Consider the following 26931-nt stretch of genomic DNA (forward strand, 5'->3'; position numbering starts at 1 on the left):
TGGTGGGTTGATGGGTGGATGGCAAGTGGACGTTTGGACCAGTAATAATACAAGGAGCTTGGAGAAGGGGCAATGGGAGTCCCTTTGCAAGATCACTAAAATCCAGTGACAGGATTTGGGATCGGACTGAGAGGGTTGTGCAAGGACCGCACAGGCTCCTCCTGAATACAGAGCCCGGGGCTGGGAGGCAGGCCTCACTGAGGAGGCCTGTTGCATTGTTCTTGTGAGGCTGCCTAGGAAAGACACATTGAGCCTGGAGCCCCCCAGGAGGGTGGGGACACGAGCCCCAGTACCAGGCAGCAGCAGGGCTGGCCGGGCTCAGGTCGCCCGAGGCAAAACCTGTCCTCAGAGACCGAGAAGCTCCCTGTGTATCAGTGTCAGTGCGGGAGCTGCCCCCTCACTTCCTGGTGTGGACACTTGACCATTTTCTCTAAGTTTGTCAGCTGAGTTATGCTTTCTCCTGACTTTCTAGGGAAATCAAAGAAAATATTTAACTAGAACCTTCGCTTCTTCCCTCTTTGTTGAAATTAGTGCCTCTACCCAAGGTTCAGAACTGCGGGTGTCAGGGTGGTGCTGGGTTTGGGGGAGGCCCCAGCCAGCGTGCCAGGGCAGCAGCAGCAGGGGTGTGACACCTCTCTGCAGAGCCCTCGTCCCTGCTCCGTGACACTGCGCGCTCGGAGGCCAAGCACCCACGCCCGCCGTGCTTACCCTGAATACTGCCGGCCCCAGGGGCCTGGCCTGCGCTAACGTGTACTCTCTCGCTGCTCGCTCCAGGAGGCAGATGTCACGGAGGAGGTAGAAATGATGGTGGAGAGCCTCTTGGACGTGCTCTTGCAGACTCTGCTCACCATCATGAGCAAATCGCATGCTCAGGAGGCGGTAAGAGGGCAGCGGTGCCCGCAGTGCACAGCCGAGATCACTGTTAGTAACTAACGTTCAGGTTTTCTTACTTTCTTTTCTAACCTGGGGCTCCTCCACGCCACACCCCACCACCGTTCATTTCAGCCTCCCTTCCTGCACGGTCGTCAGCATGCCACCCTTTCCCCGCCTCCAGTCTGACCGCCCTCCCCTTCCCTGGAAGCTCTGGGCTTGAACCCCAGCTGTCCACTGGAGAGGAGGTTCAGGGAATGGTCTTGTCCCCTTCTGATTCCGAGCCGAGTCATCTTCTACACTGTGGGCTGAAGCAGAGACGCAGGGAGATGCTGGAAGTGTGGAAGGTGAAAATAGGCCGTTCCTTCCGGGAATGGGCTCCCTAAGTGATACGTGTCATTTTTCATAATATTGCTTGTATCTACAAAGGAGTTGCTTTTGTCCACAATGTTTATATCTAAATGTCTAGCATCAGGGAAAATGTTATGAGGCGAAATTGCACTGGCATTTCTGATCCAATCAGAAGAGAGTCAGGCTGGGAAAGCCTCTCAGGTGGGCTGAGAGGCAGCCCCCAGGGCCCCCCTCCTGTCCCGAGTGGACTGCTTAGCCCTGATGTTGGAACATGCTAAACAGATCGCTTGGAATCTTGCAGGGGGCAGGTGGGAGACTGCAGTGAGCTCTTTGAAGAAACCCCTCTATCGGAGCAACCGAGGCCCAGCCCGCTTGGTGGTGGGGCAGGGAGCTGGCCTGCCCTCGGGAGCAGTGGGCTGGGGGAGAACGCAGCGCCCTGGGAGCTCTGGATGAGGGTGCTCCCCCTGCAGGTGAAACACAGGCCTGGCGGCCCTGCAGCCCCTCCGACCAGCAGCGACACTGTTTACCTGGGCAGGACCCTGCTTTACGTACCTAACAACTATTAACTTGTTTAGCAATGCTAATGATGAAGTGATTCGTTTTAATAGATTTCGATTTAATGAAGGTGATGATAAGTACGAGTGATTGAGTACTTCTTCATGTACTGGACTTTCTTAAACACTTCTGTACATTAATTCATCTGATCCTCACAACAAATCTGTGAATTATGGCATATGCTCACTTTCAGGTCATGTATGTATATATATTTTTCATACATATGTGTATAATAACAGGTCTCGAAAGGATTTGAGAGACTGAAAAACTGTTGTCAAATTCCCATGAGTTCAAGAACAGTTGAAAATCGTCCGGGTAACTTTCCTTCATCCTGCTGAGGAGGCAGCCTTCTCAGAGGAGGCCGTATGTGGCTGTTCCATGCCAGAAATTGCTGTGAGGCGGCAGAAGTCCCTGGAGTCCTTAGAGCAGGGTTTTCCAAGTACCCCAGTTGGAACTTGAAGAAATTTTAAAGGCTCATTTTTTAATCCTTAAATCTTCACTTGTCTTAAAGCTCATAGCTCATCTTCTCATAAAGGTCAGTTTTGACACCTTTGCTTTCCAGACAGTAACCACATGTGAATCCCGGGAGGCCTCACAGAGGTCCCTGGAAAAGGGCTGCACCAGCCCAGCAGGACGGGCAGAATCTCAGTCTGTCCAGAGAAGTCCAATGTCCCATTCCAAGTAGCACCCCCCAGACTTGGGTATAGTGCCCTGGTAACATGCTGACAAAGGGCTGTAGCCAAAAGTTTCCCAGAAAAAAAATGGGGTGCTAGTGAGACTATCTTTCTCACTTTACAGTACCTCTTTGTTACAGGTTAGGGTTTCCAACCAGCCCCATGCTGCAGAGCCCGAGGCCTCCCTTAGTAGAACAGAAAACTCACTTTCAGGGACAGAGCTGTCACCTTCCCTCTCATGATCGTGGGGCCATCACAGACCCTTCCTTCTCTCCTTGCCTTCTGTGGTTTGAGGGAACACAGCCCTTGTGGCTAGCCGTCCTAAGTGTTTTTTGGGTTGCTCCCTAGGGTGAGTACGTGTCCTGCCTTCTCTCGCTGCTCCGCCAGATGTGTGACACCCATTACCAGCACCTCCTGGACAACTTCCAGAGCAAAGATGAACTCAAGGTAGGCAGCCAGGCACTGACCTTTCACCCAAGGAGGGAAGCCTGCGGCTAAGGCTGCTCAGGGGCTTTCCCGCTGCCAGGGGCCGAGCGCAAGTGACCAGTGCTGCCCAGGATGAAGGCTCTGCCAGCCCACTGTTCAGCTGAACGTATGGCTTCCAGAAGCTAAAAGCCAGCTGTGTGCCCGTGCAGCCAGACCCCGGTAATGTTAGCTGCTTTTCCCTGACTGAGAGCCCCCCATGACCCTGGGCCTCTGTGGGGAGGCTGCTGTGGGCCACGCTGGTTGTCAGTAAACCCGAGCTCCTCCCTTTCTTCTGAACTCAGCAATCCAGGTTTTTTTCCCCTGCAAACCAGGTTTCACTATTTAATACCAACAATAATAATAATAATAATGACAACTTTCTTCATTAAAATGTATTTCTGGAAGACACCTATAGAGAGCAAACGTGAGCAGTGCCCACTGGCTGCCAGACTGGGTCTGGAGCACTGAGGGGCAGATAGCACATGATGCAGGCAGCAGCAGAGCAGCCCCGGGCTTGAGGTGTCAGCTGCCGACAGACCCCTGGGGCTTGTGTCTTTTACCCATCTTAGAACATGCTAGTCACTTCATCCCTGGATACAGGAACTGTTGCAAACTTTAGGGCTAACCTCTGCCTCCACTCAGAGCCAGGCACTTGCATTTTATAGTAAGGCATTATCCTCTTCAATTTGTGTGATTTTTATTAATCATATTGTATCAGTTAATACGTGTCAGCTGCCACTTTCTGGTTTCTGATCCTACCTGCTTTTCCACAGACAGGGCTCTCTGCAGATGGTTGTCATTAACTCATGCAGTGAGGCCAGCCTGTCTTCTTGGAGGGATGACCTTGACAGTCCTTGAAGTGAGCTTTAAGTTAGCCAGGCCACAGACTCACATCCAGGTCAAGCAGTGCTTAAGCCAGGGTGCGGAGCCTGAAAATCCGGTCTTGCCTGTCCTAGATCATTTTCGTGCTGTATGTATGCTTGTGTGTATGTGTGTGTGTGTGTGTGTGTGAGAGAGAGAGATACTGATTCTCAATCAGAAGCTCAGGCTAGCATCATTGTCTTAACTTTAAATCTTAACCACAGTAATACATATACATAATCCTAAAAGCCAAAGCATATCAGAAAGCTTGGCTTGACCTGAGCCGGAGCGCCGGTGGCTCCTCTGAGTCGTTCCTGTCTTCCCTCTGACTTCTCCAGCACGGTCACGCACACTTTAGGCTGATGATGGACCCTCTTCATCACACCCGGGCCAGCCCTGTGGCGAGCGCAGAGCTGTACCATCGCACCTCCTTTCTGGTGCAACTTTTTGTTTTTCCTAGAATTAATCATCTTTCGTGTGTTTTTTTCTTCTGGTTTTCCCGTCTGGCTGGGGTTCGTACTCCCTCTGCCGTCTCTGCCATACACCTCTTCCTCTGACTTTCCCCAGGGTCATGTCTGTGAGATACTTTCAGGTCACTGTTTTCTGGAGACTTGCCCTGTTTTTGTTTCAGTCTCTGTCTTTCCTGTCGGAGACTCTTCTCTCCTATGTAGAGACTCCTGGGTGTCAGCGTGTGTCTAGCAGCGAGGTGCGCTGGTGCTAAGGGGCAGCTCTGCCTGAGCGCGGGGCTGTGCCCGGCTGGCTCCCTGAGGGTGACAGAGGAGGTCTGGCCGTGGGTCTCGGCATGCCTCTGCTCCTGCATCCACTGGCCTCCTCTCTTGTCCACCTCCCGAGAGGAATCCTCTGCCCCTCCTGGGGATGGACTGACCTGCTGGTATTTGGGGATCTGAACGGCGGAGGGGCGGGAGTCTTCCAGCTCAGCAGGGAAACTTCCCATCCATGCGTGTTTTCTTCTTGGCCTCCCCGCCAGCCACACCTCAGAGCTGTGTCCCTGAGGACAGACCCTGGGTGACCAGCCGTGCCAGGGAGTAGCCCAGCCTTTCGGCAGGGCAGGGGAAGGCTGCTCATTTAGCATCATGGATGGCGGAAGGATGTTGGGGAGACCAGTCTTCCTGTTTCTGGCCCTCACCCTCCACCCCACAGAGGTGCCTGGTGATGCCTACAGTTTCTGGGCGTCTGGGACCCCGGCCCTGCCACTTCCAAAAGACCTTGGTTGTTGGCGTTCTTGGGCACACTGCGTCAGTTACCAAGAAAGCTTTCAAACTGTTGGCCTCTTCATCACTGTTCTCTCTTGTTCTCTTTGTCTCTGTGAGCATGTGTATTTTTGTTCCTTGAGTGCCATTTTCAAGGAATTGAGGAGAAACGGAGCTGAGGGAACATGTCCATGGCCCTCATATTGATATGGAGTTCTGTATAGGCATTCTCTTTTTATCACATTATTGAGAGATAATTTATAAAATTCATGCTTTTAAACTCTGTAATTCAGTGTCTCTTTGATTATATCCATCTTAAAAGACTTATCACAAGTAACAAGATCATTCATTAATAATTTACAACTTCCTGCAAAGAAAAGCACAGGCCACACGGTTAATTGGTAAATTCTACCAAATTTGTAAATAAGAATTAATACCAATCCTTTACAAATTCTTCTAAAAGACAGAAGAGGAGGGAATATTCCCCAGCTTATTTTATGAGGTCCTTATTACCCTTATATGGAAAACCAGCAAAAACCTCGTAAGAAAAGCAAACTATAAACCAACATTCGCTATGACTATAAATCTTCAGCAAAATACTAGCAAACTGAACCCAGCAATGTTTTAAGAGAATTATACACCATGATCAAATGGGATTTATGCTGGAAATGCAAGGTTTGGTTTAACATGACAACCAGTCAGTGTAATACACCATTAAACAGAATGAAAGACCAAAATATGATCATGCTAATCGGTGTAGGAAAAAAACATTTTTAAAAAATCTGTCAACCTTTCATGATAAAATCATTCAACAAAGTAAAAATAGAAGGGAACTTCTTCTTTGAAAGCATTCTCTTGAATGCTTTCCTCTGAGCTCAGGGACAGGAGGAGGAGGCCCGTTTGAGCCGCTGGTGTTCATCACACTGGGGGCAGAAAAGCACAGAAGAGGAGTGACAGGCCCCGAGACCAGGCAGGGAGAAGTGAACTGCCTCTTTCTCAGGTGACATGGTCTTGGACGCAGCAAGCCCAGAGGCATCCCCAAAATGCTCAGAAGCAACGAACAAGTTCAGCAAGGCAGCCAGCCAGATACATGATCAACATACAAAAATCAGTTATATTCTTTACACTAGCAATGAACAGTCCACAATTGAAATTAAAAACCAGTTCCACTTACAGTAGCATCAAAATGAATAAAATGATTAGGGAAAGAAATGAAAGAAGTAAGTAGAAAGACACCCTGTGTTCCTGGACTGAAATGTTTTAATATCTTTAGGATGACAGCACATCACAGTGGTCTACAGGCTGGATACGTGACCTGTCAAAGTTTCAGCTGCTTTTTTGCAGAGATTGCTAATCTGATCCATAATTCATATGGAAATGTAAGGGATTCAGAATAGCCAAACACTCTCGAAAAAGAAAAAAATATTGGAGGATTCAGACTTCCCCATTTAAAAACTTACAACAAAATAACAGTAATCGAGATAGGCATATAAATCAATAGAATTGGATTGAGAGTACAGAAATAAACCTTTATATTTATGGTCAGTTGATTTTCAGTAATGGTGCCAAAACAATGAGGAAAGAGTCTTTTTGACAAACGGTGCTGGGACAACTTGATGCCTACGTGCAAAAGAATGAAATTATACCCCTACCTCATACCATATAAAGAATGATCACCAGTGAAGCCATCTGGTCCTGTCCTTGGCTTTGTGTGAAGCTTCTTAATTAGTTTGATCTCTTCACTTATGATAACATCTGTTCAGATTTTCTGTTTCTTCTTAAAAGAATTTTAAGTTTGTATCTTTCTAGAAACTTTTCCATTTCATCAAGGTTATATAATTTGTTGGCATGCGTTTGTTCACAGTGTCCCTTATAACCTTTCCTAGTTCTGTAACATCAGTTCTTTCTTTCTTTCATCCCTAATTTTAGTAATTCAAGTCTTTTTTATTTTATGGTCAGTTTAGCCAAAGATTTGCCAGTTTTGCTATTTGATTCATATCTGCCTTGCCTTCTTTGTGCCTCTTGTCCTCCATTTATGCCTTCTTTTATGTTAAATATTTTTAGTGTGCCATTTTAATTTCCTCATTATTTCCTTTAGGATGTTTTTTAAGTTATTTTCTTAGTAGTTGCCCTGGGAATCACAATTAACACCTTAACTTAAAACAGTCTAATTTGGATTAATACCAGTTTGGTTTTAATAGCATACAAAACCTTTGCTCCACTCTAGCTCCATCCCTTCCCCCTTTGTCGATTGCTGTCATGTAAATTACACCTTCATACCTTGTAATCTTGACGCTGTTTTAAAACTACAGCTTTATACAGTTGTCTGGCAAATCAAACAGGAGATGGAGGAGTTAAACACATAGACGGCCTTTTATGTCTTTATAGTCACCTTTCCTCACGTTCATTTCTTCACATGAATTCACGTTACTGTCTAGTGTCCTTTTATTGAAGTCTGAGAGACTCCCCTTAGTATATTTCTTGTAGGACAGCTCTACGAGTAATAGTCTCTTTTTTTATCTGGAAATATCTTAATTTCTTCTTTACTTTTGAATGTTGTTTTGCTAGATTTAGGATTCTTGGTTGACATTCTTTAAGTGCTTTGAATAAGCCATCCCACTGCCTTCCGGCCTCAACCCCCCTGCTGGTCAAGGCCCCTGTTAATCTCGCTGAAGACCGTTTGTCCGGAGTGAGTTGTCTTTATCTTGTTGTCTTCAAGATTCTGTCTTCGTTTCTGGCATTTGACAGTTTGACTGTGATGTATTATGTATAGCTGTTTGGTTTTATCCTATTAGGAATTCATTGAGCTGCTTGGATGTACAGATTAAAGGGTTTTTTCCATCAAATTTGGAGAGTTTTTGTCAATGTCTCTTCAATATGTCTCCCTCTTCCTCGCCGCTCCCTTTCCGACACCCCTGTTGTTTGTGTGTTTGCACACTCAGTGGTGCCCCGCGGGTCTCTGAGGCCCTGGTCATTTTTCTTTACTTTTTCTTTCTGTTCCTCTGGGTAACCTCAGTTGCCCTATCTTTAAATTCAGTGATTCTTTCTTTCTTTCAGTTCAAACCTGCCGCTGATCCCCTTCAGTGAGATTTTCATTTCGGTTTGGTACTTTCCAAGTCTGGAGTTTCTATTTGGTGCTTTTTAAAGAACTTCCATCTACTTTTCAAATATTCTCCATCTGGTGACATATTGTTTATAATTGCCCCCGATTCTTTAGGCATGATTTCCTTTAGTTTTTTTAACATACTTAAAACAGCTGATGTAGCATCTTTTCCTAGTAAGCCCAGTACTTGGATCACCTCAAGGAAAGTGTCTATTGTCATTTCTCCTGTATATGGGCCATACTTTTCCTGTTTAATTTCGCATCTTACCATTTATTTTTGGTTGAAAACTAGACAATTTAAATAACGTGGCAACTCTGGAAATCAGATTTCCCCCAGCCCAGTGTCCCCAGAGTTTGTTGTCATCACTCCTTGTTGTGTTGTTGCTGATCATGTGTGTTTGCTTTTTGCTTACTTAGCAGCTTTGCCGGACTAATTCTTTTAAGTCTGCATTTTTTGTTGTGTGCAGCCACTGAAGTTTCCATTCAGTTGGCTTTGTCATCAGCTGATAAGCAGACAGCAATTTCCTTACGCACCTTGGATCGGTGTCTCCCGCCATTCCCTAAGTGTCCCTGCGAGTGTGTCAGGGCCTTGCCTTCAGTGCCCTGCTGGGCCATCTCTCCCTGCTGGCATGGAGTCTCCAAGTCAGCCAAGGTGAAAGATGGGGCTTCTCAGGGCTTTCCCGGGAATGTGTGCAGCCTTCTAGATTCCCAGTAGTATGTCAGAGTTTCTCAAAGATCCCATGGATACCTCATTCCCCAGATTTTTCCTTCAAGTGTTCTGGCCATTCTCATTGGCCCCGGCTGATATGGCTGCTTCATGCAGCTGTGATGTTGAATGATGATGGCTGATGTTTTTCAGCAGATGCCCTAGGAATAGGCTTATCTCATGGAGTGAGCTGTCAGGGCAAACGAACCCTCTGAATGGGGCTTCCCTGGGCTTCTGCCAGGTAGATCAAAAGTAACCATTCTCCAACAATGGAGCTTTTTCAAGAGCTCCAAAACCACTTTGTTCCTCCCAGAGACTGTTGGATCGCTGGTTCTCACCACCACTGTGTTCTGCAGCTACTTGTTTTCAAGGCTACCTTGGGGGCAGGGGGAAGGGAACAAAGCAAGTGAAAGCACATCGAAGCCCGCCGGTCGCACAGAGGCCCAGCTGTTTGTCTTGAGTAGCACTGGATGGTCGCGGGCCTCCGCCGGCTTGTCTCTGCCACCGTCCTCGCGGCTTTCACGGAGGTCCCCGCTCTCTCCTTCCCAAGGCACTTCTCCTGTCACTGTGTTCTCAACATCCACGAGAGCAGGTTCCCAGAGTCACATGCCCAGGGGCCGCACCCTAGAGAGCGAGCCCATGGGCCTAGCCGGATGCCAGTTCTGCTGGACGCTGGCTTCCCCGACACTGTGGGCTTCAGGCACGGGGCTGAGCGGTACCCAGCTGCCTCTGTGCTGCCCCGCTTGGGTCTGCCCCGTCTGCCCTAGGCGTGCCTACAACTCCCTGTCAGGCATCCCTCTAAGAGAAGAGTAATTCACACAGGGAATCAGAATCTGCCCCACTGCTTGGTCTGGAGGTCAGGAGAGCCCGGGTGAGGAAACGCATGTCCCAGTGGTAGTGGTGTGTCTCACGTCTGATTTTCCCCTCGAATCAGGAATTCCTGCTGAAGATTTTCTGTGTGTTCCGGAACCTGATGAAGATGAGTGTCTTTCCTCGGGACTGGATGGTGATGAGACTTCTCACAAGCAAGTAAGTGTGGAAGCATCGTGGAACAGATCCACGTGTGCACAGAGCTGCTCTCAGGCAAAGGAGAGCATGTGTATGACACAGAAAAAGCAAGACAGAGGCCAGGGCCAAGGCCATGGGGACAGGCAGGAGAGGTTAAATGTGAAAAGTGTTTGGAGGCACAGTCGACAGGGCTGACCATCTACCATAAGTTCAAGGAGAAGAAAGAGTCAAAAGATAGTTCAGACATGGAGTCCAAGTGCCAGCAGCTGATGCCAGGGTAAGGGCAGAACGGGACCCTAGGGGCGTGTGTATGGTGCCCAGGGAAGGCTTCTCCTCAAGGAAGGCCTGTTCAGGGGCCCACTGGCCTCTGTTGCTCTCTAGTTTCAGGCTGTATGCCATGCCCGCCTCTTGATTTGATTTGTGTTATCAGCCAGACCCTGCCCACCTCCCATGGCTGGTGCTCATTACCCACCTGAAACCTGGCTGTGCAGCTCTGACCACTTCTGACTCCGGCCACAGCATTCTCTCTAAGGCTGACCCCAAGTTGCCTGCCCCATTCCTATTTTTAGCTTGTGTTTCTCATTGGTAAGCCAGACACATGGTGTGGATGGTAAGGTGCTAGCTCATCTAGCCTCACTCCACTCAGGAGAAGCCACCTGTCCTCTGCCCAGTGGCTGCTGTCTCCTCCGTGATGTGCCTCTTGTGTTGGCATTAGCAGAATGTAGTGGAATTACTCATGTTAGATCTGTTGGCAAGGCATCATGGTCTTTTTACTTTGTACTTTATAGAGGGCCCTTTGTCTTTTTGCAAACATGCAAACAATTTATACAGAATGGAAGGACGGTTATAAACAAAGTTGCATCTCTTTCCTCCATTTGTGGGTTCGCCGCCCATGTTCCTGTCCCTTGGCTCTGCTCAGAGCGCTTTCATTCCTCAGCCCCCGCTGCAGGAGCGGGCTTTTCTTTCACGGTGTTTGCCTGTCAGCGGTCAGCCCCTCTGCCGCTGCCCTCACCTCCCTAAGGCAGTTTCCCCTGCCGGTCTTGGGCACCAAAGCCCAGGTGGTGACTGTTAGACCAAAGTGCCTTTGCTGGGCACCTCAGACCCTCCGAAGCCAACCCCTCCTCACCTGTCCCTCTTCAGTTCTGGAGCTCACCGGCACTGTGTGTCGCCAACTGTGGGGCATTTCTCTGAGACTGGTTTTTTGGGGGGTTGTGCCATCTCTCCTGTATGTCACATCTTACTTGACAGCAAATGGTACTCGGGAGGTTTCCCCACAGGCCAGAGAACAAGTGGTACTAAGCTATCAGATGCCATTGTTAGTCTTTGAACTCTGCCAATACCTTGTCCCCTTCCTGCAGTATTATAGTCACCACTGTCCAGTACCTGTCCTCAGCACTGCACAAGAATTTCATAGAGACAGACTTCGACTTCAAGGTAGGCACTCCGGAAATCCTTCCCTGTCCCTGTATGAGCCCTGGAGCCAGAGGCCGAACTTACCGTTCCTGTTTCTGTTTCTGTTTTTCACTTGAAACAACTGTTTTATTTTGCTCACGATTTTGCATGTCAGGAATCTGAAAAGGACTCAGCTAAGTGTCAACTGGGTGGCTGGGGACTGGGGCAAGCTCACTGGTGTTTTGCTTTATTAACATGTTCTTAGTATCAAATACATTCCAAGCTTGACGATGACTAGAATATGACCCAGGAGCTGTCCCGCTGGGGGTGTTAAAGAGCCAGACATCCCGAGTATGCTTTCTAGTCCAGAATCAGCACTGTTGGCCTCAGAGGAGTCAAGAAAGTGGGGAAGGGGGAAGGGAGAGGAAATGCAAAGATATTTAAAAGGGGTGGGGGTGGGAGGGTCAAGCTCTTAAAATTGTAAAGTGAATTCTATGCTACAAGCACATATTTAGAATCTCTCCTTGCACGGGTAAGAATCGGGCAGTCGCATGTTTCCTCTTTCTCTGTCTCTCTAGGTGTGGAATTCTTATTTTAGCTTGGCAGTTCTGTTCATAAATCAGCCAAGCCTCCAGCTAGAAATCATCACTTCAGCCAAGAGGAAGAAGATTCTAGATAAGTAAGACATATGCCTCTTCCTCAGCCCCTGCCTCAAGCCCATATGGAGGGGTGTCTCCACGAGAGGCTCCTCCCAAAGTGCTCGCGTTTCTCCTGGACATAGACTCCAAGGGGGCGGGTGGGGCACTCGGTCACGAGCCTCTCAGGGCATCTGGAAGTACTGAAGAACTGCCCCACTGGGGTTGCAGCTGTCTTCCTGAACCTGCCCCCACTAATAGCTCCGCGTTCCTACTTCCAGGTATGGGGACATGCGTGTGATGATGGCCTACGAACTGTTCAGCATGTGGCAGAATCTGGGTAGGTCTTTTCTCCCTATTTCCCTCCCACATACAGCTGAGTTTGTTCTCCCAGGTCCTTGTCCCGCCGCAACAATGAATCGAAAGGCAGAGACACAACAGCGAGGCAGAGCAAAAGGTTTAACTGGACACAGTCCACGGGAGGAGGAGGCCAGGGTCACGGTAGACAGAGGCCCCCGTCCGTTAGGCAGGAGGCCTTGGTAGTACGTTCTGGCTAGGAGGCGCCTCTGTGACTGACAAGGGGTCCATTTGACTGACACGTCCATCTGTACCGCGGCCCCTCTCAGTGCGCATGGCCTTTCCCTTGATGAGGTTTGGGTCGGGCCGTTAGTTCTGTTCAATTGTGCCCGCGTTGGGATCTGGTTGGCAAGGGTTTGGCCTGGTCCCAACGGGCAGGGAAGTCATCTCTGGGCAAAGCCTTTGTCTTCACCTGGAACCCCGTACCTGGCAGAGTTGGGGCTGTTTCTCCTTGAACCTTACCTCCCCCTCCCTGGCTGCTCTTGTCTATCTTTCTACCTAACACTCCTAACATCGCCAAATAAGAAGTGATAAGACTAGTAACTTCTGCCAGGTTTACAAATGTGAATTCAGACCCAAGAGAGCTTCCTTATCTTTAACATAACACTCAGGTGGGCGGCCTGTCAGTGTGCACAGAGCCCTGGCAGGGAGAGTTAGGCTGACAGAGGGGACCTCACTAGTACATGGACACAGTCCCTTTTTTAAGAACTAAAGTGAAAAGGAGAGAAAGAAGCTGAGGGCCCAGGAGTCTCAGGCCTACAAGATCCTCTGCTCTTTGTGTCCCAGTCTGGACAGTGCAGGCTCAGAAGCATAGACCTTGGAGATACTCAGCACATGAGCCAGGGCAGGTACTTGTTCTAGTGATGTGTACTCAGGCCCATGCAGCCCAGCTTCCTGACCCCAGGTGCATGGAGATTGCATGGGAGGGGGCAGTTGCGGGCCCTGGGTGAGACTGGTTTTAGCTTCTTTTCTTTTGACAGCCTCTCTGGTATCACTGTTTTGGTAGAATGCTTGGATTGCCCTGGTGATTGGGTGGGCTGTCCTCTGGCACCTGGCCTGCCAGGATGCTGGAGAAGCTGCAGTTCCTCTTCGGAGTGAAGCGTGCTCTCATCCGAGCTAGTGGCTCTGAAGCCTTAGGAAAGATGGTCGTAAAATCGCCAGTGGTTATTAACCAGCCCAATCCCTACCCCTCGGGGCAGCAGCTTTCCTGCCAGCAGGTGCAGGGCCTTCCGTCCATGAGGGGGTGCATTCCTCAGCAGGCTCCCCAGCTTCAGTGCTCTTACTCCCACAGCCAGCACAGTTGGATAGATTTTTATCCTAAAGTTGACTCTGAAATTCCCAGGAACACAAGGGACTAGTAACTGTACCGAATACCAAAATTGGAATATGCGGAATCAGCCGCACGGCTAACATTTGCTCCTTAGAAGGCTTTCAAATGGAAGAAATCAAAAGAGATGCTAAATTTGTCTGATAAAGCCATTCCTGCCCCATTGTTTTTGGTGGAAATGGCATTCTCCAGGCCTGGAGAGCTGATTTTACCTGGCCGTAACAGCCACCCCTCGGGCCCACAGTTTGTCTCGCCTCAGTTCCTGAAGGACTGAAAGCAGGGCTCTGGGGAGTGGCTCACTCTGTTCCACCATCGCAAGGAGGAAAGCCCTGTCTCACAGTCCTCAAGACCGGCTGTGGCCTCTGGAACACGCCCCAGTGGCAGGCCAACCACAGGGACACCCACCTCCCCACTTCTATGGAAAGGCTGCCCTGAGACCGGGAGGCGTGAACTGGGGCAGGCCAAGTGGCTGTAGAGCTACACTGGACACGTGACAAGAAGACAAGGTGTGGGGGCGGGGGGGGGGGGCAGTGGCCACAGAGAGGCTCTCTGAGCCAGTCCGTCGGGGTCAGGCTGTCAGGAGGCTCCTGCTAACTCAGGAGGGGGCCTCTCAGGACACAGGAGCGCCAGCAGTGAGGAGCGTGTGGCTTCGGACCCTAGTGGCCGCACCGGGGACTGAGTGTCCTCATCACTTGAATGCCTCTGGGCTGTGAATGGAGACCCCAGGGTAGTGCACGGTGTGTAAGCAGGAATAGAGGGACTCTCCTCACTAAATAAGCACTGCGAGCAGAGGGTCTGAAGTTATCACAGGTTGCTCAGAAATCCTCCTGTCACACCCGCTCTGCTCCTTGACCTCAAAATGATTTTCAGACAGTCTGCCCAACCCCCCAATGAGTTCTTCAGAAAAGCAGTTTGTGCCTGTTGAATGTTTGTTCTGACTGGGCCGGGCCACTTACAGCTGTGAACTCTAAAAAGCCAAGAGCGGAGCCGCCGAAAAGCCTTGGGGGAGTTTGCTTCGGTCCGGTGCAGATCAAAGCGTGTTCTGTGGCCCCACCTGGGAAGCTACGGAGGAGATCAAAGCAAATGTGAACTGATACCTGTTGGGTTTCATTGTTCAGGTGAACATAAGATCCATTTTATTCCGGGAATGATTGGCCCTTTTCTGGGCGTGACGCTGGTCCCACAGCCAGAGGTGCGGAATATCATGATCCCCATCTTTCATGACATGATGGACTGGGAACAGAGGAAAAACGGCAACTTCAAGCAGGTAGGACGGCACCTCCTCTGTGACTGACCCCTCTGCCCACGCAGGTGACCCAGACGGCCAGGCAGTGGTTCCAGTGGGAATAGGTTACAGGCTGGCCACTGTGCATCCTGTTCAGGGATTTTCCCGCTTGGCTTGTGGATCTTGTGGGTCTTCCTCATGAAATTAGAGGCCAGAAAACAATCGGGAAAGGAATGAACATTCTATGACAGGAACTTTCTGATCAAGGAGAGAATGACCAAGACCACACCATCCCAGCTTCACCCCGGAAAGGGCCCTGGGAGCGTGCTGTCCTGACTCTCTGCAGGGTCCCTAAGTGTACGGTCCCGGCATTTCTAGGGCTAGAGTCCAGGCCAGAGGATTTCTCAGGGCTCAGGGTGGCTTAGAACCTCACACACTCCCGCACGGAGGGCTGTGTCCAGGAGGCCTAAGTCCCTGGCTTCTGACTGAGTGGCTTCAGGCTGTCCCTCTGTACAGCTCTTCTGCCAGGCTCAAGGCAGAGGAGATGGGCCTGCCTTTGTGTCTGTCACTCTAGGGAACAGGCCTAGGGCCAACAGGGGTCAGTGGTAGGGATTTTAACAAGTAGAGAAATAACTCCCTAGCTGTAAGAACTGTCCCCTGTAGCCGGCCAGCTTTGGGAGATGGGAAATTCCTTTTTGCTGGCGGTTGTCAAACAGAAGCTGCAGCAGGGCCTCTAGGGGAAGTCTCTGCATCGGCTTGCGCACTGTGCCGGTTCCCACTGAGCTCCCTTCCAGCCCTGTGACTGTACCAGTGAGGGGCAGGCCAGGCAAACAAGACTTTTTTGGACTTTTTATTAATTTATTTTTAAATTGACAAGGAGTTAAAGTCATTCTTTGTGATTTACAGTTCTGTAAATTTTGGCAAATACCATCACGTAACCACCACCACAAGCAAGATTTTAAATTCCTACAACTTCCAGCTTGCTGCCCCTTGGTGGTCCCCCTCCCCCTGCCTCTGACCGGCGGCAGCCGCTGGTCTGTCCGCCATCACTCTAGGTGCGCCCAGGCTGGATTGTCGTGGCAGTGGCATCATGTGGAGGGTGGCCTTCTGAGACCTTCACTTAGGATCCTGCCGGGAGAGGCTCAGCAGGTGCTGTGGGTGTCGGTTTTCAGTGCTGGCAACCCCACGGCAGTTCACCATCCACCTCTGAAGCACGCTGGGTTCTTTCCTCTTCTTGGTGTTTATGATTAAAGCTCCTAAGAAACATTACTTTACAGGTATTTGTGCGAGTATAAACCTTCATCTTTCTTGGGTAATGCCTAGGAATAGGACGCTGGGTGTGTTTAACATGGTAAGAAACTATCAGATTGTTTGCCAAAGCGGCTGCACCCTGCTGAAGGCCCAGCAGCGTGGCCTGAGGCCCCCGGGTGCCGCCTGCGCCCACCAGTGTTTGGTAGAATCTCCGTTTGTTTTACCATTCTAGTAGGTGTGCAGTTGTGTATCACTGCAATTTTAATTGCCATTTCCCTAGTAATTATTGATGGTGAGCATCTTACAATATTTTATTTACCGTCTTTATATCTTCTTTTAGTGAAGTGATTATTCAAAACTTGTATTATTTTTAATTCGGTTGTTTTCTTATGGTTGAGTTTTAAAGGGATTTTTTTTTTTTTGTATTCTGATTGTAAGTCCTTTGTTGAATATGTGATTTATAAGAATTTTCTCCCAGGCTTCATCTTATCTTTTCATTTAACAAGCAGTGTCTTTCAGAGAACAAAAGTTTAAAATTTTTATAAATTCCAATATATCAGTGTTTTTCTTATATGGATCATGCTTTTAGGATCGTATCTCAGAACTCTTTGCCTAACCCAGGACCACAAACTTTTTTCTCCCATGTGTCTCATAGAAGTTTTGTGATTTTGCATTTAAATCTATGGTTTATTTTGAGAAATGTTTATGTAAGGTCAAGGCTCACTTCTTTTTTGTTTTTATGTATGGGTGTCCAGCACCTTTTGTTGAAAAAAGTATTCTGTGTCAAAAATCAATTGACCGTATGTGTGTGGAGCACTTTCTGGACTCACCAGTCTTTCCATTGATCCATAGATCTGATCTTTCACATCACCACTCTGTCTTATGATTACTTTATAGTTAGCCTTAAAATTAAGTGGTGTGACTTCTCCAACTTTGTTCCTTTTTTTCCAGTATTGTCCTAGCTGTTCCAATTCCTTTTCCTCTAAATCTCAGAATCAGTATGCCAGTATCTACAAAAAATTTGCTTGGATTTTGATTGGGATTTCATTGTAATCTATAAGTCAAATTGGGAAGAATTGATATGTTAATAATACCTAATAATATTTCAAGTCCATGAAGACAGCAATACCTCTCCATTTATTTAGGTGTTTTTGATGTCTTCCATTGTAGTTTGAGCAAACATCTCACACATGTTATTAGATTTATATATAAATATTTCCTGGATTTTGGTGCTATTATAAATTACTCTGATTTTTTAATTTTGTTTTCTAGTTGTTTGTTGTTGACGTATAGAAATCGAATTGCTTTTGTATATTAACGTTACATCCAACACCCTTGCTAAAATTCACCTAAGGCAGAGGAGATGGTTCTGCCTGCGTAGAGTGACAGATACAAAAAAGTTCTAGAAGCTTTTTTGTAGATTCTTTGGGGTTTTCTTTTTAGATAATCCTGTCACCTGTGAATAGAGACAATTCTATTTCTGCCTTTGTAATCCGTGTGCCTCATTTCTTTTCCTTGCTTTGTTGCGCTGGCCGGGACCTCCAGTCTGATATTCAGTAAGAGTGATGAGAGTAGACATCCTTGCATCGTTGTTAATCTCAGGGGAAAGTATTAGTGTTTGACAATTAAGTATGATGCTGGCTCCAGGTTTCTTAATAGATGGATGCTCTTCATCATGGGTAAATAGTATTTAAAATTAGATTTCATTTTTTGGAGTGTGCAGATCTAATGCCTTCAGAAGTTTGGGAAGCAACTTCGAACCAAAGAGAGCCATCGCTTTTCTATGATATCACAGCCTGTGCCTTGTAATCGTGCAGGATGCACCACTTCCTGATGAGAGAACCCCAGTTCCAGGAAGCAGATGACACCGAGAACAGCACCCGGGTCATCTGAGTGTGCTCAGAGGGGCTGGCTGCACCCCACCGTCACTGCTCTGGAAGGAGAGGCCAGCTTTGGGGTGGTCTGACTTGGTGCTCGTCTGTCTCACACCTCAGGGCTCCACTGTGTTCCTTCCCCAGTAAGACCGTCCTGAGTACCTGACATGCACAAGCATGTAAACCTCATTGTCCCTGGTTACAAAAGTCTCGTGGCTACTTCCCTTGCCACCGCGTATTTTAAGAACAGTCTGCTCTTCTCATCCGACATTTCCACTTCCCACCGCCCTGCCAGTTCAGTCTAGTGTATGTTGCACACCCACTTTGTTGAAACTGCTCCCTTGAAGGCCATGCATAACTTTCACCAATATCGCCGAAATCCTGCAGCGTTTTGGTTTTGATTCCAGTTGTACTTCCCACAGCTTTGGCCCTGTTAACTGTTCCCCTACTTCTTACCGCCTACTAAAAACACTTCTTGTAATTATAAAGCAGTACTTATTTGATTTAGAAAAATTAAATATGCAAATAAGCTACAATGGAAAAATGTAACCTATAATCTTACTTGCAGGGGAGTGGGACAGGGCGTGTCTTTTTTAGATTTTTTTTCCCAAGTACATAGAGTTTTTATATTAAAAAATGGAAGCATCGTGTATAGTGGTTGTGAACCTTCCTTTTTAGTAGTGCCTTGTCACTCCTGCCTCTCATGGCGGTTACCCCCCTGCCCTGCCTTGTTGGGGGAACTGCCATGCGGTGTCCCATTGCAGGGCTAGGACCACAGCGTAGTCAGGCTCCTAGTTTTAGAAATTTATGTTCGTTCCAGGTTTTTGCTGTTAATACTACAAAAAAACATATCCATTCTTACTTAGTTTCTTAGGTAAATTTCTCACCTGTAATTGCTGGGTCAAAGAGTAGAAACATCTCTTAGATTTTTACCACACTGTTTTTGGAAACTCTGTTGCCTATTGACTTCATGGTGCCCAGGCTGCCCTCTGTGTGCCTCATCCAGTCACTGGCCAGGCTGAACTGCATCAGCTGCGGCCCCTGGCTCCACTGCCAGGCGATGAGCTGCTGGGGACCAGGACTGTTTCCTGAGCCTTCATTTCTTAGAACACAGCACAGGGCCTGAGCCGTGGTGGGTTTGTGGGGACGAAAATCAAAACTAGCATTCATTGAGCACTTCCTAAGTTGAGGCTACAGAGACCCCGAAGAGGGTTTTCAACCAACATTACCACCTCCTAAGTGAGGAGACAGGCTCACAGAGGTAAAGGTTTTGTCAGAAGTAGTCCCCGGTTATGTCACAGAACAGGTGTTTGTTGAAAGAATGACTAACAGGGTTGTTAGGACAGGCAGGTGTCACTTCAGGAATATCGGTTCTGTAGAATAGAAAGAACTCCACAAACCTGAAACTGTCCATATTGTCAATTATGACAATATATTTGAAGAACTTAGTATTTCGTTTGGCTTAGAGCATTGATTTTGCAGACATTGATCTTCAGTGTGCCCTGTTTTAGATTTCTCAGTTTCCCCTAGTAACTTCTTCCTTTATCAGCACGCAGGGAGTGATGAAGTAGTGTCCCCACACCCTCCTACCACCAGCTCCTTTGCCTAATAAAGAAGTTCTAACACTTGAACAGGCACCAGAACCACTGTTGAAACTGCTGCCCCCTGCCCAAGTTTCTGATCCAGTGGGAGCTTGAGAATTTGCGTTTAACAAAGGTTGTCCTCTCTGCTGCCCCAGGTCCTCCTCACCTTTGTCCTGATCTGGAAAGCACAGGCTACCTGTACCTGCATGTGGCGAGAGACCCCGTGTTCTAAACAGACCCCTCTTCCCTTGGCAGGCTGTAACCAGCTGATTGACTCTGTGAGACAAGACAAGCCTTGAACTATGGATGAGACACCTTGGCTCTTAGGCCCAGCTCTAGCTCTGCCTGACTTTACATGGCCCCAGGCCATCCCTGCCCATACCCCCTTTGCACACAGAGAAGCCAGATGGATCTGGCATCTGTCCCTAAGGACCCCTGGTCTCAGACTCTCTATTTCCTCTGAAATGTACATTCAAGCAGCTGAGTCATCAGGGCAGCCGAGGTCCCCATCCTGGCCGTGCAGCAGATCTCTATCAAGGGCCGTGCTTATTCATCCATTCTAATTTCTGCTGGTAGGATTTCAGTAACCATAATTGCCTTTGACGAATTTCCTGATTCAATTATTGTTTTATTTCTTCACTGCCTTAGGACTCTTTGGCCCTATGTGGAGTGAGAAAATGCTTCTGTTACAGGTTATTAAATGCACCCACGCCATTTGTTGTTTGTATGAAATATATATATAAATACTACCACAATACCACATGTTAAATGGCTAGCAGGGGTTTAAGATTTTTTTCTCAGTCACTAACAACTCATGTCTCCCCTCAGCTTAGACCCAGAGGCCTGTTGGGGAGGTGGCTGCACACTGCTGAGGGCCTGGCAGGTCGGCGGGGTGGGAGCAGAGGCCATGCTTTCCTCTTGGCTAACGAGCCCAGGGACGGGATGAGGCCACAGCCCCACAGCTCTTAGGTCCTGTGGGGACAGATGGCAGAGCCTTTCACTCTGAAGGAGGGTATGTGAAGGAAACAGTCGCCTCTCCCTGACCCGGATAAGTGCCAGCTGTCGGAGAGGCCACTGCAGTAGGCTCCTCTGTGACTGGTGGCCAGAGGACAACGTTGTGACCGGATGGGTTTCATACATACAAATTGTTGCGAATGAGCATCTTTTAAGACAGAAAAACAAAAGCCTGTTTGGGGTCCACAATACTTTTCTCTCCAGGGAATCCTTGCCTTTTGTCCCAGGCTGGGAAAGGAGTATCTGAGATGAGTTAGTCCCAGTTCATTTGCATGCGTGGAGGCCTTCCTGACTGGGGGAGGTAGGGGGTCTATTGCTGTGGATGGGATCCTGCCTTCCCTGGTGCTGACTGGGTGCCAGAGCAGAACCAGGAAGCAGGCCCCAGCTCCCTCACCTACTCCGTGGCTGAACTCCCAGCCTTCCTCTGAGGTCAGCTTGGGTTTACGACGTCTCTGCTTCCCCCTAGGTGGAGGCCGAGCTGATTGACAAGCTGGACAGCATGGTGTCTGAAGGGAGAGGCGACGAGAGCTACAGGGAGCTCTTCGGGCTGCTGTAAGCTGCTTCAGCCCCAGGCACCCCAGCTGGGGGGGTGAGGTGGCTAACGGGAGGGGTGCCCACCCGGGGCAGCATTAGGATGGACCCTAGTGGCTCCTGATGGCAGTGGTGCCCACTGCCATCAACAGGAAAGCAGCATGATGCCAACAAGCTGTCTCAGGGGCTTGTCACAGTTGACTAAAGAGGTGGGACAGGTCAGGAATAGGACTGCTGTAAGTCTTCATAGCACACGCTGCGTCCAGGTGGGGACTCAGTGAGGGCTTGCTGCTGGCATTTCTGTGGGGGGAGTTAAATCCCTGCTTGGTGAGACTGTGCAAGAAGCTTGTAAAACACCACCCTGGATCTTATGCCTTGAACAAGTCACACACCTGACCAGGCCAGGCCCCCTGTTTGGAAACTCGGTGGTTGTCCTGAATGACATCAAGGGTTCTCCCAGGTCCACCATTCGTGGCTTCTGTGTAGGGCTGATGGAGACCAAAGACCTTGCAGGAGTTGCCAGAGGGCTAAGTTCAAAGAGGGTCCTCCCAGGTGGATGCTGATGCCAGGCATTTTGTCTTCCTACAAAATGAAATCTTAAAAGACACCTACAGTTCTAGTGGCCTCTCCCCTCTTGCTCGTTACTTCCAGCTTTGAGGTTTTCTTTGTTTTCGTGCCATTTTGAAGACAAGTCTGTAACATATTTTTCCAGTAATAATACCATATGTTTGCTTAGAACTTTACAGTATACAAAATGTGTTGACTTTTGTTGTTTAATCGTCACAACACGCCTGTGACGGGGCTGGGCACCTGGCAAACAGGGTAATGAGACGGGGCTCCGGGAAGTGTCGGCATGTGCCTGCTGCTCGACCCGTCAGAGGCAGCCCTGGGGGAGGGCCGGGTCCTCCAATTCCAAGAGGGGGTCTTCCTGCTGTACATGCCCACTCTGTTCCTTGATGGACATGCAATAAAATGTCGATTCACTTGAAACTGAAATAATTACAATTTGTGAAAATGAATTCATCCTTTAGTGTTTCTCTTTTAGCTGAAGATGCTTCTAATTGTAGGAATAAAGCAGGGAAATCTTCTAAGCCACTGACAGATGATTTTAGTACAAAAGAAAAAGCACAGAAAGAGCCTGGAATCACTCATTACCTGACCAAATAGCGCTCCCATCCACTCCTCTGAATCGTGTCTGAGAACTAAAAGCCGCTGATGACCTGGAACTGCGTTTCCCAGCTTGTACTTTGGGAGGATGTTTGTAGGTGTGCTGGGAAAATGAAACTAAGCGTATCATGGGCTGATTCATTTAGAAAAGATTCAATTAAAACTGAACAGGCCTCTGTATCTTAGGACTTCACAAAGCCTTTAAAGTGGAAAATCTCCAAAAGGAGTGGGTAGTGACCGTCATTTCCCATGCTTGTTTGCTCACAGAAAGCTCAGAATAGCAGAGCTTTGTGGATAGTTTGGGAAATGCTGACACAGGGGCTTTACCCACACAGCTCAGTGGCCAGAGCCAGTGGCCCTGCCTTCTGTCTGCGGCACGTGGTCCCGCGGGAAGTCCCGGCACAGGCCGATGCTCTGTGCGGGGAGGCGGCATCATCATCATAGCAGCATTAACAGCAGCCAGGCTATGGGCAGAGGGCCCAGTGCTGGACCCCCAGCTGGGCCTGCCACCCAGGTGACTTCCGTGACCTTAGGGAGCTGGAGACAGTGTGGAAAAGAAGCGGGAGTGGGGCTGTGCCAGGGCTCATCGCTGGAGCAGGCAGGGGAGTCCGGGCCACTGTCCCCTGGGAGAGGTCCAGGGGAAGTCCGAGGCCAGGCCCTGTGGAGGAGGCACAGGGCACAGGCTGGCTGGCGACTGAGGAAGAGACCTGGCGTTAGTTCTCAGCTCTGGTGCATCCTGACAGTGGGGACGCCTAGTGTGGCTCCTGGAGTTGGACCGGTGGGAATCTCCCTTGGTTTACAGGGAAAGGTCGGCCGCGTGTTTGCTGAGGATGGCTCTAGGCGGTGATAGAGGCAGGTAGCCAATTGGCAAAGCCAGGTCCAGCCCTCAGGGGCTCTTGCTCAGCTGCTGCTTCAGAACAGACCCCACAGCATACCCCTGAAAGGGACTGGGGCTTTGACAGCCTCCCTCGGTGCGGTGGCACCTGGAGCTTGGGCAGGAGCAGGGAGCTGGGCTCGCTCGTGCTGCCAGTTCAGTGACCGCCTTGTTCTGTTTTCTGCTGCGTGGAGCAGAACCCAGCTGTTTGGGCCCTACCCCAGGTAAGATTGGTGGGGTAAGTCTGCCACCTCCAGACCCACCGCCGCCCCGCGCCCTGGGGCCTCACTCTGTGCCCAGGGGAGGCTCATGAATTGTGCGCTGTGTCTGCTTCCCCCGCCTCTGCCAACAGCCTACTGGAGAAGGTGGAACAGGAGACGTGGCGTGAGACCGGTGTATCCTTCGTGGCCTCGGTCACCCGCCTCATGGAGCGCCTTCTTGACTACAGGTATCTTCCAGGGCACCTACCTGACCTGAAAAGTGACACTGTGTGGCTTTCAGGGGGAAGACCATTCTGGCAACGGGGACAACACCAGCCATTAGAAATGCACTGACGGCCCAGGAGAGGAGGGCGGACTTCCCCCTGGGATAGGCTAGGCTGTCCCGAGACCCTCCCAAGTAGGGGCACACACACCCAGGAGGCCTCCCAGGGACTTGCAGCCATCCAGACCTCTGTCCAGAAAGGCCATGTCTCAGAGGGATGGGCACGGGCAGGGAAGAGAAAGGCCGTCCCCAGAGCAGGGCCAGGAGTGGCTGCAGGTCCTTGTGCAGCCCCGCCTCAGAGCCTACTGTGGATGGGCAGGGAATGTCACCTGGGCCAGCAGTGTGACCCAGGAGGGCTTCCGGCTGCTTTCCAGGGGCTAGGGGCCCTACTCTCCACCTCCGTTTTTCACCCAAAGTCTCTTTATTTCTTTCCCTTGGTCCTTGCTGTGAGCAGATTAGAGGAAGCAGCCTGTGAGCTCAGAGATTTTATGTGTTCAGCCTGAGAGTCCAGGTGAAGTTAGTTGTTCGATGGAAGCCTGACTTCTCAGTCAGATCATGGCTTCTGAATCAGTCCAAAGGTGAGCTGCCAGGCAGGTCAGCTGTTCTCTCTGCAGAGCTCAGTGGTGCTGAGGGCGCCTTTGGGGAGCCTGGCAGAGGGGGAGATGCTGCCGCAGTGACAGTGCACCTCTGTGCCAGCCCAGAGCACCACTCGTGCCGTGGGACAGTCACCTGTCTCTCCTCCCAGGGACTGCATGAAAGGGGAGGAGACGGAAAACAAGAAGATCGGCTGCACGGTTAACCTGATGGTGAGCAGAGGGGCTCCCCCCCACCCCGCCTGCCCGCTCGCCCGGCTCACCATCCCAGGGCACAGGGCTGGGGCCCGCTGGCTGAGTCGGGACATCAGCTCCTTCCCTGGGCCCTGGGCACTGCACCTCATCAGTCTCATTCCCAACTGGGAAAGGACTGAAGGAGCTTCCCTTTGGCCTCTTGGCCAGGCCCTGCCACGGTGCCACGCCCTTGCCCGTGTGCTCTGTCACTCCCTCCTCCTCCCTGCTCGGGCCCCTGCAGACGCCCGGTGGGTCCACTGCACAGCAGCTGGGCCTTTGGGCTGGTCCCTTCCCTCTCTTTCTCTGATGTGGCTCCTCCATGGCCTGCCCTCCCCTCTGGCCCAGCACTCCCAGGACTCAGCCAGCTGCCTGGCATGTGGGTGTGGCCCCCATAGGTGGCAACCTCTCTCACCTTAATGAGCATTTCTTCCTCCCCTACAGAACTTCTACAAATCAGAGATTAACAAGGAAGAGATGTATATCCGCTATATCCATAAGCTTTGTGACATGCATTTGCAGGCTGAGAACTACACAGGTGAGTGGGGCAGGAGAGCCATGTGTCCCGTGAGCACAGCCTGGACAACGGCACATGATGGGAGGCAGCAGGCAGACCCTCCGTTGTGCTGCACGCACGAACTCTGCTGCCTGAGGCTGCCCCACGTCCTTGTCCTGTCACCCCCCGAGGCCACAAGGCCTGGGCTCACTGTCACTCCTCATGAGCAGAGCCTTTCTGAGGACCTTCATGGCTGGAGTAAGTGAGGCCATAACACAGAATCCTCTGCTGGACCCTGGACCTTCCCTCTTGCTGGCAGGCCTGTCTGGCCATCCAGGCAGCTCCCCACAGCTGCAGGGCGGCCCATTTGGAGCCCCCAGCAGGAGGATGGAGAGCGCCCATCTGATTTTCCAGCTGGCTTTATGGAGGCCCTTTCATCCTAGCTACAATCTAACCCATCTCTAAGGCCCTTCCCAATAGGATGATTTAAAAGCAGCCGAGTGTGCCTGTCAGCGTTTAAATGAGCGCCACTCCAAGCCAGGAGAGTTTGTGCATCTGTGTGTGTCCTGTCTGATCCCCTTGTGCCATAGTTCCCCCAAAATAGCCACCTTCTTCTCTGTGGTGACCAGACACTCCTTCTTAGCCCTTTGAACACAGGACTTAGATTCGTGTGATAGACCAGGAAACTCAAGATTTCTTGTCCACAAATGTGAGTAGAATCAGATGGAACCATAGAAACACAGAATCCCCCTTCCTTATCTCTAGATGTCATCAATGTTTGACACAAATGCCACCTTTCCTGACCACACAGCTTGTCAAGAGTTAGATGTAAAATGACTGAGCTGAATCTGCCATTCTCTGTGTCCACTGTACCCATGATCCCAGCAGCCCTCTGAGCCCCAGAGCAACAGGCTCTGATAAATGCCGTGGGCCAGGAGGGGAGTTTACCTGACTCCTGGAGGACTGGGCTGTGGCTGACGGGCTGGCTCAACTTTTGGACAGAGAGAGGGTGCTGACCCTTGTCTGGTGGTCTCAGGAATAGGATCTGAAAAGAATGTAGGCAGGGAAAAACAATTCCATATGGTTCCCTAGGTCCCAGAGGGAGGCTTTGAGTGCCTCAGGGGCTTGTCCCAGAGAGATGGGCTTCCGGGCGGGTACAGTGGGGACGTGTGTGCATCCCTGGGCAAGAGAACAGAGCTCCCACAGAGGCAGGCTGTGGGGAAGCCTGGGGAGTGGCTGTCAGCAGGTGTGCCAGGTCAAACTGGGAGGGGTATGGAGGCACTAGGATTGACATTCCCCGTGGTCACGGCGAGCCGGGATGAGTAGGCCCCAAAGGCCAGGCAGAGTCTAGACCGATTTACTTGCCAGGAGTGGGCCCCCTAAAAGCGAGCGACCAGAACAGGGGAGCAGGCTGCAGGAAGGCCCTGAGCAGCGGCTCTACTTCCTGGTGACTCCATCCTTGGGGCTTAGGAGCCACAGCCCCTAGCTGCATCTCACAGACCCTCTCCAGCTGTCCTGAGTATGGGTAAGGTGTTCCTGCACCTCCGCCCAGGGACCAGTGCCAGCTTCAGGTTCCTCCAGGAATGGAGCTTCTGGCTCCAGGCCCATCCTGGTAACCACCATTCACGCTCCTCTTGAAACAATAGAGATGAGGAGAACGGTCATTCCCAGATCATGCTGAGGTCAGAAAATAAAGCTAGAGGCATTGAGGCTTCCTTAGGGAGAGCTGAGAGAAGCCTAGTCAGCCCTCACCCCTAAGAGCCAGTTTTGAGAAGGTTAGAAAGGAAAACTGTCACCATTTGAGCAAAAAGGAACCCAGGAAGTCTTCCTGACATGCTGGTATCTCCCAGAGCAGGGCAAGCTGTGCACAGCCCCTAAGGCAGCCGGGCTGTGCTTTACCTGGAGCCCAGAATGGGTGATGAGAATGTGGGGGGAAGGCATCTACCAGGCTCTGTGGTCCTGTTGTGCTCCGGTCAGGGGCTGCGGGTGGGCTGGGCAGCCCTCTGTCCCCTTGGCACCAGTGTCCTTAGCCTGTCCCCAGGCTGCACCTGCGCCTGGGGAGAAGCCCCAGAGCTCCGTGCTTCCTGCCCACAC

The 26931-nt window shown here is 50.2% G+C and overlaps 1 protein-coding gene and 1 long non-coding RNA gene across 11 annotated transcripts in view; one reads left to right on the forward strand and one right to left on the reverse strand.

Moving 5' to 3' along the window:
* The window catches only part of DOCK3 (dedicator of cytokinesis 3), a 323372-nt gene that overhangs the window by 270347 nt on the left and 26094 nt on the right, over nt 1-26931 (forward strand). For 7 of the 10 annotated variants that reach the window (XR_012128871.1, XM_073230632.1, XM_073230639.1 and 4 more), the window contains exons 26-37: nt 775-921; nt 2799-2897; nt 9731-9825; nt 11163-11238; nt 11775-11875; nt 12113-12171; nt 14634-14782; nt 20929-21014; nt 23232-23258; nt 23387-23482; nt 24263-24323; nt 24786-24879. Coding sequence is in view for 9 of the 10 variants with exons in the window: in XM_073230632.1 (XP_073086733.1) it covers nt 775-921; nt 2799-2897; nt 9731-9825; nt 11163-11238; nt 11775-11875; nt 12113-12171; nt 14634-14782; nt 20929-21014; nt 23232-23258; nt 23387-23482; nt 24263-24323; nt 24786-24879 (1090 nt within the window). In the remaining variant the exon portion in view is untranslated. The remainder of the gene's footprint in view (nt 1-774; nt 922-2798; nt 2898-9730; nt 9826-11162; nt 11239-11774; nt 11876-12112; nt 12172-14633; nt 14783-20928; nt 21015-23231; nt 23259-23386; nt 23483-24262; nt 24324-24785; nt 24880-26931) is intronic. The other 3 variants (XM_073230636.1, XM_073230635.1, XM_073230640.1) reach the window with 3 other exon arrangements.
* LOC140848296 (uncharacterized) lies at nt 23329-26921 on the reverse strand. The gene is made up of 3 exons (XR_012128873.1): nt 26737-26921; nt 25786-25882; nt 23329-24265 (listed from the first exon to the last, which is right to left on the reverse strand). It is a non-coding gene; the product is annotated as an uncharacterized lncRNA (long non-coding RNA).

Source organism: Manis javanica, chromosome 3 (genome assembly GCF_040802235.1).
Source record: "Manis javanica isolate MJ-LG chromosome 3, MJ_LKY, whole genome shotgun sequence".
NCBI classification, from domain to species: domain Eukaryota; kingdom Metazoa; phylum Chordata; class Mammalia; order Pholidota; family Manidae; genus Manis; species Manis javanica.